General features: G+C 39.1%; 1 protein-coding gene across 1 annotated transcript in view; it reads left to right on the top strand.

Moving 5' to 3' along the window:
- Positions 1 to 12,083, top strand: part of LOC110963558 (retinal-specific phospholipid-transporting ATPase ABCA4-like) — a 55,764-nt gene extending 43,681 nt beyond the window's left edge. The window contains exons 40-50 of the mRNA XM_051953451.1: positions 2,384 to 2,507; positions 2,814 to 2,943; positions 3,102 to 3,222; positions 6,330 to 6,392; positions 6,786 to 6,892; positions 8,035 to 8,176; positions 8,464 to 8,598; positions 8,890 to 8,993; positions 9,216 to 9,308; positions 10,286 to 10,535; positions 11,328 to 12,083. Coding sequence (XP_051809411.1) covers positions 2,384 to 2,507; positions 2,814 to 2,943; positions 3,102 to 3,222; positions 6,330 to 6,392; positions 6,786 to 6,892; positions 8,035 to 8,176; positions 8,464 to 8,598; positions 8,890 to 8,993; positions 9,216 to 9,308; positions 10,286 to 10,535; positions 11,328 to 11,444 — 1,386 coding nt within the window. The 3' untranslated portion in view covers positions 11,445 to 12,083. The remainder of the gene's footprint in view (positions 1 to 2,383; positions 2,508 to 2,813; positions 2,944 to 3,101; positions 3,223 to 6,329; positions 6,393 to 6,785; positions 6,893 to 8,034; positions 8,177 to 8,463; positions 8,599 to 8,889; positions 8,994 to 9,215; positions 9,309 to 10,285; positions 10,536 to 11,327) is intronic.
- Positions 12,084 to 12,321: the final 238 nt, after the last annotated feature.

Genomic DNA, 12,321 nt, shown 5'->3' with positions numbered 1-12,321 from the left:
GATAAAAGTGCAGTAGTATGAAGCAGCATCAAGACCAGAGGGGACAAGACAATCAAAATTAGTTTGACTCAAGAAAATCTAGCGTGTGAGAAGACACTGGTGCTCTTTCACAGCATGGTAGAAAAAGCATTAACAGTGGCTCAGTAGTTATGACCTTTCCACATGTACATGGGCATTATTTGAAACATTGCTCTCTGTGTTACATTGACAGAGTTTTTGGCTTGTGATATTAGAGTTTGTACTATCATCCTAATTTTGTGCAATGGCATACGTGACCAAAATTGATAACAGTACTTTACACATAAATGTATAGTTACTCTTTCTATATGTCAAGGCTGATGTTGATTACATCACTTCAGATTTGAGGTCTTTGCACTGGCTTCTGGTCTCTCAGAGGATAGACTTTAAAATACTTTTGTTTGCTTATATAGCTCTGAATGGTTTAGGACTCAGGTATACCACTGACCTCTTTTTACCATATGAACCATCCTCAGGTCCTCTGGTACAGGGCTGCTCTATGTCCTGAGTGTGTGAACCAAAAATGGAGTAGCAGCTTTCAGTTTTAATGCTCCACATATCTGGAACAAACTTCCAGAAAACTGTAGGTCTGCTGAAACTCTCAGCTCCTTTAAATCAGGGATAAACACTCATTTATTTACTGTTGCCTTTGATTATTGCCTGTCTTAATCCCAGCACTGCATTGTAACTTTTGAAGTGATTTTATTTGATTTCTCATTTAATCTTACTTTTTAATGTCTTTGTTTTTATCATCATAAAATTTCATGTTGATTTTATTGCTTAAATTATGTCACACGCTTTTAATGTCTACCTTTTAATCATCTTTGCAATAAATTTCTTTGCCATTGTAAAACACTTAGAATTGCCTTGTGCATAAATTGTGCTGCAGAAATAAACTTACCTTGCCCTGCTTCTTTAAAGATACTGATTGGCCAGTGTGCTGTAAGTTTAGGGTTATATTGCTGCTTATTGTTGTTGTGGTGCACCTTTGAAAGTGCTTCAATTTCGTTTTTGCGTTTTTTGCATTTTCATGTGGATAGAGATTCATTTTGATTACAGAGGAGGAAACAAACACGTTTAAAAAATACCCATGTAGGGCCTAAGTCAAGACAGTGACAGTGAGCCTGAAGACACCACACTTGAACCCTGTCATTTCAGTACGTATACTGAATGCAGTCACATCTGTTCCTGTGCTTTTCCTACTCTGACATGTCAAAATGTCTTCTCTTAAAGGTATATCTGACAAAAACTATACAGCAAATTTAAACTGAATAGAAGGTGCCTACACAAAGACTAGTAATTCACATGGTGCAGCTGGGACAACATGAGGAGTGAAAAGCAGTTGAGTCATAGAGTGCAGTGCAGGGGTACACTGAGGGTTACAGTTAGACACCTAAGGAGTGAATCTGAACACGTAAGACAGCAATAACAACTGCTAACAGTCGCTCTGTCAAGCGTTTCAAGAAAGAAAAGAGAGGAGGAGGAGTAAACAGAAGGACGTGGTCAGGGGACAGATGCTGCTCTCATTGTAACAGGCGACTTCCTGCTCAGTGAAGACAAGGAAATAGTGTTTGCCACCTGTTGCACATCTGCACTCGTCTCTTCTCAGCTCTCTGATGAATCCCACAACACATGAGTCATGAGAGAACCACTGGAGGTGGGAGTGAATAAGTGTTTTTATGCAAAAGCACAAAACTCGAAAAGAGTTTGTCTAAGCATTTTTGACCAAGTAAGAATCACTTTGCTTTAGCCAATACATGAAGAGCACTGAAAAAAGGTTCAGCGTTGGATCTTGATGTTGTAATAAGGGTAGGGGTGCATCCATGTGTGCAAAAAAAATAAGACACAACAGGGATTATTGGGCAAAATAGAGGTTTTTGTTTCATCCATCCATTATCTATATACTGCTTAATCCTCATTAGAGTCATGGGAGGCTGGAGATAAACAAACACACTCACATTCACACCTACGGACAATTTAGAATCACCAATTAACCTTAGTCTGTTTTAGAACTGAGGGGACAAGCCGCAGTACATGGAGAAACCCACGCATGCACAGAGAGAACATGCAAACATGCAGAAAGATCCCAGGAAGGCTGGGACGCAAACCAGGGATCTCCTATTTGCAAGCCACTGTGCAGCCCGCTTAGATATCATGCAGTTCAAAACATTTATTAGATATGATGCAAGTATTGTCTGACAAATGAGATATTTAGCACAGTACATCTCATCATGTAATCCAAGATGTTTCTCCTGCAACATGATCACATATTGTATCTTACTAACTTGTTTCTGTATAGAAATGTTGTCTCAGGGAAAAGTGAGCTGAATATAAAATGAATGTGTGTGTGTTTTTGTGTTGCCAGTCTTTGCTGATGTTCAATGAGTGCCTGAAGAAAGCCCTGCTGGTCTTCCCTCACTTCTGCCTGGGGCGAGGACTGATAGACATGGCCATGAACCAGGCTGTTACTGATGTTTATGCCAGGTTTGGTAAGTTCTGAATACATGGGTTATGACTTTAGTTGATAAAATTCCATGTTACAAACATTTTTAAATGAAAATGTTCAACAGGACTGAACAGAATGTACTCTTTTGGTTCATTATATAGTAGTCTGCACCCTTAATATCACACTGTATACAATTTTGACCAGCCCAGCCTGAACTGTGTCATAATCCTGAGAGAAAGTTAAGCTCTGTCTGTTACAATTAACTGAGTCTGTGCGATATATGAAAGTTTTATTTTTACTCACTGAAGAATGAGTTCCTTTTTAATACAGACTTTATCTCTGTTTCCAGGTGAAGAGCACACACTGGACCCTTTCCAGTGGGACTTTGTGGGAAAAAATATTGCCTTCATGGCAGTGGAAGGCTTTGTCTACTTCATTCTCAATCTTCTGATACAGTACCGGTTTTTTCTGGACCACTGGTAAGAGCTTGACACACCAGCTATTCTTTGGAGTAAAGAAAAATAAAAACGGAATCATTCTTTCACACTGAGTCAAAACTTAATGATTGCCAGTTACAATAAGGTGCACCTCAGTTGTAGTTGAAGCCTTCCCATGGATGTAGTTCTTTCCCCTTCAGGTTATCGGACTGCAAGCAAACTCAAATACAAGATGAAGATGACGATGTGGCAGCAGAGAGGCACAGAATTTATGATGGAGGGAGCAAGACAGACATTCTGCAGATGAAGGACCTCTCTAAGGTAAAAATCACTGACATGTCTGTGATGTCATCATGGTGTTGCAGTTTAGACTGTAGCAGTGCACGTATTTTAAGCTCCTAGGTTTTGTTCAAGGTCATGATGAAATATAATTTCATTAGTTTTAATTTTCCCATTTTGTTTCATTTTCAGTTATTCTTTTGTTCATATTCATAGAAGCATCCCATTGAACATAATGTTTAACACATAAGAAGCAGAATGCATAAGTCACAAAATAGAAAAAAGACAGAATAATTTAGAAAAATGCAAAAAAAAAAAAAAAAAGGACAGGGGGGCACAAAGATACAGGCAAAACAGCTTACAAATAGTGTACACTACCATTCAAAAGTTTGGGGTCACACACAATTTCATGTCTTCCATGAAAACTCACACTTTTATTTATGTGCTAACATAATTGCAAAAGGGTGTTCTAATCATCAATGAGCCTTTCAGCACCATTAGATAACACAATGTAGCATTAGAACACAGGAGTGATGGTTGCTGGAAATGTTCCTCTGTACCCTTCTGTGGATATTTCATTACAAATCAGCCATTTTCAGCTAGAATAGTCATTTACCACGTTAACAATATTTAAACTGTATTCCTGATTGATTTAATGTTCCCTTCATTCACTTTTCTTTCAAAAATGAAGGCATTTCTAAGTGATCCCAAACTTTTGAATGGTAGTGTATAAGCAAACTCCTTACAGTGACTGTACATAACATTTATTATGTTAAATTCACTTTGAAACGATGTCATGTTTGCCAAACAGTCGTACTCAAAGTTTCCACATACTTGTAAAAAAACATGTACATCATGACAGCCTTGAGACGCCAATGACTCTCATAACTCAGTTTTCTGTGATGGAATCTGAAACACATTTCACTTTCATAGATTTATTATAGGTCTTCTGAAAATATGACCAAATGGTCTGGGTCAAAAATATACACACAGCAACAGTACAAAGCTGCGGTAATAAAATTGTCTTTGTGTCATGGCCTCTTAGCTTCTAATGACTGATTACAGTCGACTACATCTGCTGACCCCTCTGAGACAGTTTAATTAGGGCTCATTTGATGCATTATTTAGACTCAACCACAAACACGACAGTGAAAATTGTGAGAAGCTCAGCAAAGATCTAAAAAGCAAATCACTGATTTAACCCTCAAGCAACCAAGCTATTTTAGCGACTAAAATGACCGACTGGGGTCATTTATGACCCCACTATATTTTACACAGAAATATGTCTACTTTAGTGCCTCTTTTTGTGCTTTCTTACCTATTCCACGCCACTGCATTTTAAGATGGATATTCTAAAATAACCTTCTGTAATTATTCATGGATTTTAATCATTTTTGACTGAGAGCTAAAGTAAAACCATATGAACAATATGATGCATTGTAAGAACGCAATAACATTTATTTAGACACGCTTTGTCTGCCACTTCTTTTAAAACTTTTCTCCTTTTGTTTCCTCAATAGTTAATCAAAAGTACATAAAAACAAAATCTACACAAACATCTTGTCTGTATGTGTGCAGTGTAACATGCAGAGAAGTATTTAGATTAGGGGTGGCTGTGGCTCAGGTGGCAGAGCCCTTCGTCCAATGCAAGACACTTTACCCACCTTACCTCCAGTGCTGCCACTTACACTGGTATATGAATGTGTATGCTGTGTAATGTTGGTGGTGGTCAGAGGGGTTGTAGGAGTGGATTGGCAGCCAGTCAGTCTGCCCCAGGGCAGCTGTGGCTAAAAATGTAGGTCTACCAGCTATAGTGCACTGCAAAACACTGAAATATAGCAATTAGAGGTTAAAAATAAATAAATAAATAAAACTAAGGCCGACAATAGTGAAAAACCTATACATCTTTCTGGGGTCATAAGTGACCCCAGACAAGTTTCCATTATCCTTGTCACACCAGCTGGCCGATCTCTACAAAAAACTATGAGCAGCTGTAGGACAAGTAGATTGACAAATTCATGGTAGGAAACATTTTTTGGATAAAAGATATAAAAACGGCAAATATAATTATATGGCTGGGGTCATAAATGACCCCACTCGGTCGCTTGAGGGTTAAACAATTCAGGAAAGTCATTTGGAGAAAATTCAAAGCAGCTGTAGATCCCACAATCAACTGTGCAAACAGATTCTTCTTGTATTCTTTTCTTATTAATTTATTCGGGTTCAAGTTGTGTTTTCATTATAATGTTATGTTTGACAGAAATATGAGGAGGAAGACTATAGTGAATATGAATAACACAGCAGACAAGCAGAGGAAGATAAAGAAATGGAGAAGCCATCTTGTGATAGGGTCACATCAACCACGATGGCCATCAATAAATTTCTCCTTTGTGAGATTAATAAAGTCTATCTTATCTTATCTTATCTTACCCATGAGCAATTTGTACCCATTTTGTTTATTTATTTATTTTCCCTTATTAATCCCCCGAGGGGAAATTCTGATTTTCGCATATCCCCCCATCTGGGGGGGTCAGAGTGCAGGGTCAGGCGTGGTACAGCGCCCCTGGAGCAGGAAGGGTTAAGGGCCTTGCTCAAGGGCCAAACTGTGGCTGCATCAGGGTTTGACCTTCTGATTAGTAGTCCAGAGACTTAACCGTTGTGCCACCACTGCCCCACTGCCCCACTGATTTCATAAGTACTCAGTAGACGTGGGTCTGGCAACATCCATCTTTGAGCTCAGCCTTCATTTTCATCCCAACTAGACCTGAAAGCTCTGGCGTTATATCTGACACAACTGTGGATGCTATAATGTTGAGAAAATCTGTTCACAGACTATAAACATCTGCTATTTGTGGTCGTTAACACTACAGCAACACACATCTTGTTTTGCTATCCTCGTGTTGGTTACTCACTAACATATTTCATTTCATAACTCCTTACCTTCACCATCCCAGCTGACCCCCTAAACCTAAGTCTCACCTTTATCCTAACACCAAATCTTAATCCTGAAAAAGCAGTTAGCTTAAAGGTGGGAATAACAAACATGTATGCAGATACATACAGAGTGAGAAGATAAAAACAATAGCATTTTTGCTATTGTGGCTGTTAATGAAGAGAGTTCTCATTGTCTCCCTGCCCTTTCTGCACAGACGTATGTGGGCAGGAAGAGGGCAGCTGTGAACCGGATTTGTGTGGGAGTCCCTGCAGGAGAGGTAAAGTCACTTAGTTCATTTGCATCTAATTCCACTACTCTCTTGTCTGTTTGCCATTAATTTTCTCTTTTTGTATTTGTTCAAGCAAACCTACAGACTGATTTAGCTTTCAGCCAGAGTACTAGAGATGCACTACAATATGCTATACAACATACAGAACTGTATTTGATCTGGTCTGTTTTATCTCAGAGTATTTGTTATTTTTCTCACATTCTTTTGTCAGTATATGAAAGTACATCGACTTCTCTTGTCAGTCTAGATAAGAAAATTAGAGTGTTTGAGCCATAATGATGTTGATTGGCATTCTCTATAGTTGTAAGTTCATTTCAGCATTTCATTTTCAGTATTTTATTTGTCCTTGTATTGAGAGCTTGGTTGTCTTTTTTGTCTTAGTGCTTTGGTCTCTTGGGAGTCAATGGCGCTGGAAAGACGACAACCTTCAAAATGCTGACTGGTGACACTGACGTCAGCTCTGGGGAGGCTACTGTGGCTGGTTATAGGTACATAAAGCTCAGGCAAAATAATGTCCCTGGATAATAAAACTCTCTCTTCAAGGCTGCATGGAATGATATTTACATATATCAAAAAAATCCAATCTCTTGGTTTATCACTGCAGTTTCAAATGGGTGACAATCAGAAACAGTTCATGGAGTTAGACAATCCCTCTGTTGTTAACTGTGTGACAACAAAATGGACCTGATTCATTGAATTAGTATCTGAAGTCCCACATCTCATATAGTTACACTATATTTCAAAAGTTTGGGGTCACTTAGAAATGTCCTAATTTTTCAAAGAAAAAACATTTTCCAATGAAGATAACATTAAATTCATCAGAAATCAAGTCTAGACATTATTAATGTGGTAAATGATTATTCTAACTGGAATTCTAGCTGATTTTTAATGGAATAACTACATAGAGGTACAGAGGCCCGTTTCCAGCAACCATCACTCCTGTGTTCTAATGCTACATTGTGTTAACTAATAGCTTTTAAAGGTTAATTGATAATTAGAAAACCCTTGTGCAATTATGTTAGCACATGAATAAAAGTATGAGATTTCATGGAAAACACGAAATTGTCTGGGTGACCCCAAACTTTTGAACGGTGGTGTATATAATCATGGCTTGGGATCTTCCTGTGTGGAGTTTGCATGTATGAGTTTTCTCTAGGTCCTCCAGCTTCCTCCCACAGTCCAAAAGCAGGCTGAGGTTAATTGGTGATTCTAAATTGTCTGTAGGTGTGAATGTCAATGTGCTTGTTTGTCTCTCTGTGCAGCCCTGTGATAGACTGGTGGCCTGTCCAAGGTGAACCCTGCCTTAAAAAATCTTGACCCTACAACTTTGACTATGCAACACTGCTAGGCACTGACGTCTGAGATGACAGTACTTAATGGCAAACATGTCCAGGAAACTAATATATACAATTGGCAAAAGGATTATATGTCACTTTTTACGATGTTTTTGTTCTTATTTATGCTTTTTTTTCAGATATATCAGCTTCCTCACAGCTGTAGAATGCAGGCTTAAATAATCACTGTAGAGGTCTAACTCCATTCAGACATTGTTTGATGTTTTGTTATTCCTACCATGTTTTGTGCTCATCAGCTCACTGCAGTGACTGGCACTTTGTGTCTTATTTTGTAGCATCCTGACAGAGATTCTGGATGTTCACCAGAATATGGGCTACTGCCCACAGTTTGATGCCATCGATGAGCTCCTTACCGGCAGGGAGCATCTCTACCTTTACGCTCGTCTCAGAGGAGTACCTGAGTCAGAGATTGCCAGAGTAAGTAGGACTCCAGCTGCTGTACGTAATGAATGGTCTAAGGACGTTTAACTCTGCTACCCAAATGACAGGTTGACAAAACTCTAGACAGAGAGCTTCTGTTTTGTCGATTTTGTGTTGTACTCTATGTCCTCTTTACTGTTACTCAGTATTTACTAATGCTTGTTTTGTCCTTTTAGTTTTGCTCTATCATGTTGCTATAAAGGCTCGGGTAGCAGTGGGGATCCCATTCTAAAAGGTCATTTTTGGATTGAAGTAGACACTAAGCACAGCACTTCTCCCTGCAGGTGGCAGAGTGGGGCATCCAGAAGCTGGGGCTGACAGAATATGCAGGCTGTTGTGCAGGCACTTACAGTGGAGGCAACAAGCGCAAACTCTCCACTGCTATTGCAATGATTGGTTGCCCAGTTCTGGTGCTGCTGGTGAGTTAGCCAATGATGAAAAGCTAATTAGTCCATTGTTTGGGTTTTTGGGTTTTATGCAGGGATTTGTCAATGAAATGGTCTATGGATCCAGATGGGAAGCCATATGGGTTCAGTCAAATCTGGCCTCGAATGTTTTACACATTGGCAGGAAACTGTGCAGTTCAATTCAAATTAGCATAACTCTGAGATCTTTGCCATATGCTGATAGAGATAAGGATTTAGTCTCTGTTCGTATGGAATTATGTGCTCACAGACTAAAGTTTGTTGTTTGTGGTTGTGTGTATTTAGGACGAGCCCACAACAGGGATGGACCCACACTCTCGGCGCTTTCTATGGAATGCCATTATGAGTGTCATTCAGGACGGCAGGGCCGTGGTGCTCACATCACACAGGTTCAGCATCTAACAATGAAACTTATCCACTGCACACATTTTCTGCAGCAGCTGACCAAACACAGTTTACTGTTCTGCCAACAACTGTTGATGAAATCATGACTAGATTGGTATTTGCTTGATTTTACTACAAAGATCTGTGAAATGAGGATTTATTGCTCGCAGACTTGAAGCAGCAGCAGTAGAAATAAAGATGGATTATGTTTGATTGTTTTCCACCAGTATGGAGGAGTGTGAGGCTCTCTGCACTCGACTGGCCATCATGGTCAATGGGACCTTCAAGTGTTTGGGTACCATCCAACATCTCAAATACAAGTATGTTTGTGTCCAGCATTCTCATTCACTGTTATGATTCTGCTGAAAAATCTGAATTAATGCTGTCAAAAAATTAAAGGATTAAGTTGCCCCAGTGACTGTAACAACTAAGAACATGTCAGACGTGGTCAGACAACATATATGATCTATTTTTTCTAGCATAACCAACCCTGTGGTTTCTCAGTAGTGTAATACACATTCAGACTTTGACTATGCCAATAACCTATACTCATAATGTTAAGTTGTACAGTTGCTTGTGGGCTCAAAACTACAGGTGCAAGAGTCACAGGGAGGATTTTTTGATTTGCCCTACCACACAACATGCTTTCCATTCCTTCTGATCCATATCCTTCAGTTTGTATGTCGGTTCAGTGCCAGTATAGAGAAACGCTCATATTAGATGCTACAGAAAGGTGAGATGATGTGACGTTCTACCTGAAGCAATGAGTGCTTTTTGATTGTTTCAGAAAAATCTGATCATTAGCTGTATCCAGCAGCTGGTTGTGAGCTGACCTGCAGCTCCTCTGCCTGGCTGCTATGGTGAACCCATGGGTGTATATGGTTACTGCTTAGACTTAGAGGGGATTTAGTTTAAATAGTGGGAGATGAACACATAATATCAGTTTCACCAAAGATTTAGCACTAAGATCTGGTAGTGTTAACAACCAGCAGCTGGATACAGTCAGACATCAGTCTTTTAAAATCAATAATGAGCAATACATCCAAGTGTCACGTGGTCTCTCCTAAACTGGATGGTTAGATGGTTAGAACTAAACTGGACCAACACAGCAACTGTTCAAATCAATCAGAAGGAATCTAAAGCATAAGTTAAGGAGCATAAAAGTAGTTTTGCTGTGACCTTTAAGAAGGTTTGTACAAAACTTATTTGAGTTTTTGATCCAATACAGAGTCACTGAGTAATTATGTCAGTTATTGAAAAAGGTGTAATGTTAATATACTGTGTTTCTTTGATACAGATTTGGTGATGGCTATGTAGTGACCATGAAAATCAAGGCAGCTAAAGCAGGCTTGTCTCCAGAGTTGGAGCCTGTTGAGAGCTTTATGGAGAGCTCCTTCCCTGGGTGTGTTCAGCGGGAGAAGCACTACAACACACTGCAGTATGAGATCGCCTCATCTTCCTTAGCCAGGATATTTCAGCTGGTGGTGGCCAATAAAGACAGGCTCAGCATTGAAGACTACTCTGTTTCCCAGACAACACTGGACCAGGTATGAATGAGAGACAATACAATAATGAGAAATGTGTTTGATGGACAAGAAAAAAAATGTAATTTAAAAAAAATACATACGTACATATATATAGTAACAAATATTTGCATTGCTGTATGTATATTTTTGACTGAAGCAGATTTTTTTTATATTTCCATATAAGTAAAGTATTTCCTATAATAAGTAAAGTGCTTGTTTCTGCACCTATAGAAGGAGTTGTAGTTGGACAGACAATTGTTGGTGTGCTATATATTAGGATGTCTTCATTCTAAATATTGTTGAGGTTGGGGACTCTTTGGTGTCAAGAAAAAAAACTGTGAAGAAAAAGACCGAAAGGAAAAACAAATATCTCTACACTAAAGCACTCTTTGGATTAAATTATCTTGTCTATATTGGCATGTTCTAGCTGAACTACTGAAAAGGTGCCCACCCACAGCAGGTTTTGCCTTCTTCAGGGCATAAAACAAATGAGCAGAGGAAGGTAATCATTGTCACCCACTGCCGGCTTATCAATGACCTGACGCTCACATGACTCAGTGTGTGAATGGTGGTGAAAATGACTGGGCAAGAATGTCAGGATTGCTCTAAATGTGGCCCAAAAAATGTGTCATGGACCACCTCCCCTGTTTAGAAACTTCTCTCTCAAACCTATGACATAAATACATTTACACAACAACTGCATGTTTTAGTATTTTGTTCATGGATTGTTTGAAATTTGACGGGGCAAACGTAAAATGTCCTCCAATTCTGGAATGACCCTACTATTTAACGATAAATTTGTCTGTTGTTCAGGTGTTTGTCAACTTTGCCAAGCAGCAGACAGGAGAGGATGAGGACATCACGTTACACAGGCGAACGGCAGGCGGAAGAAAAGACATCAAGATCGCCCCAGTTAAGAGGAAAACATGAACAGTCAGGTGTAAATGTTCAAACAATGAAGTCATGTTACTCTGCAGGGGAGCAAACTAACACGACATGTTCCAAAACTCAACCCCAAATCTTTATTTTTCCACTAGCCAAATTGCTTTTTTAGAATAGAGACAAGTGTGGCCAGTTACCTGCCAAAGTCAATGGTGGAACAGTTTCATTTCCAGCCACAGCCAAACTTTACAAGCCCATGGCTGCAAAAGGGATTCATTTTTTGTTGATTTAATCTAAAACCAAGCTGTCTGACTCATTTCTACAACTTTAAACAGTGTTACTTTCAAAAACAGAAACTGATGTAAATATGTTGTTCTGCTGAAATATAGAAAAGAACGATTTTTGTCTTGACTGGCTGGCTCGTATAAATATGTACATATTGTATGTGTAATGAATACTAAAGCACCCTAGAAGCAATATTTTTTTATTGTCTGCATTAATGCACACAACTCATTTTCATCTACTGTGTTTAAATGAAACATAATTTAATGTTGGTTGTCTGAACACAAAGCATGTGTACTATTGGTTCCATTCTTATCCAACACCTGTTTAACATGCTTTAAACAGTGCAAACTTTCATAATGTATATGTGTAGTGCTGGATTTCTTATTAAATATTTCAGTCCTCCATGACTTCTCCTGAAGCTACTTGATGCTATTGAGGGTTCTTTGGAGACAAGAGTTGAAAAGCTTTTCACTGTGCTGCTGCTGACCTACAATAACTCCACTGACCTCCACTGAAAAGCTAAGAAAGCGACTACAGATCAGTGGAGTGGCTGAAAGACAGCTTTGCATCGGGGGCCAAGGCGACACTGTGTTGACTGGCTTGTCACAACCTGGATTTATCTGACACACAGTCCAATTAC

This window comes from Acanthochromis polyacanthus, chromosome 9, assembly GCF_021347895.1.
Source record: "Acanthochromis polyacanthus isolate Apoly-LR-REF ecotype Palm Island chromosome 9, KAUST_Apoly_ChrSc, whole genome shotgun sequence".
NCBI classification, from domain to species: Eukaryota; Metazoa; Chordata; class Actinopteri; family Pomacentridae; genus Acanthochromis; species Acanthochromis polyacanthus.
Note: the sequence above shows the minus strand (reverse complement) of the source record. Positions and strands in the feature narration are given on the sequence as shown.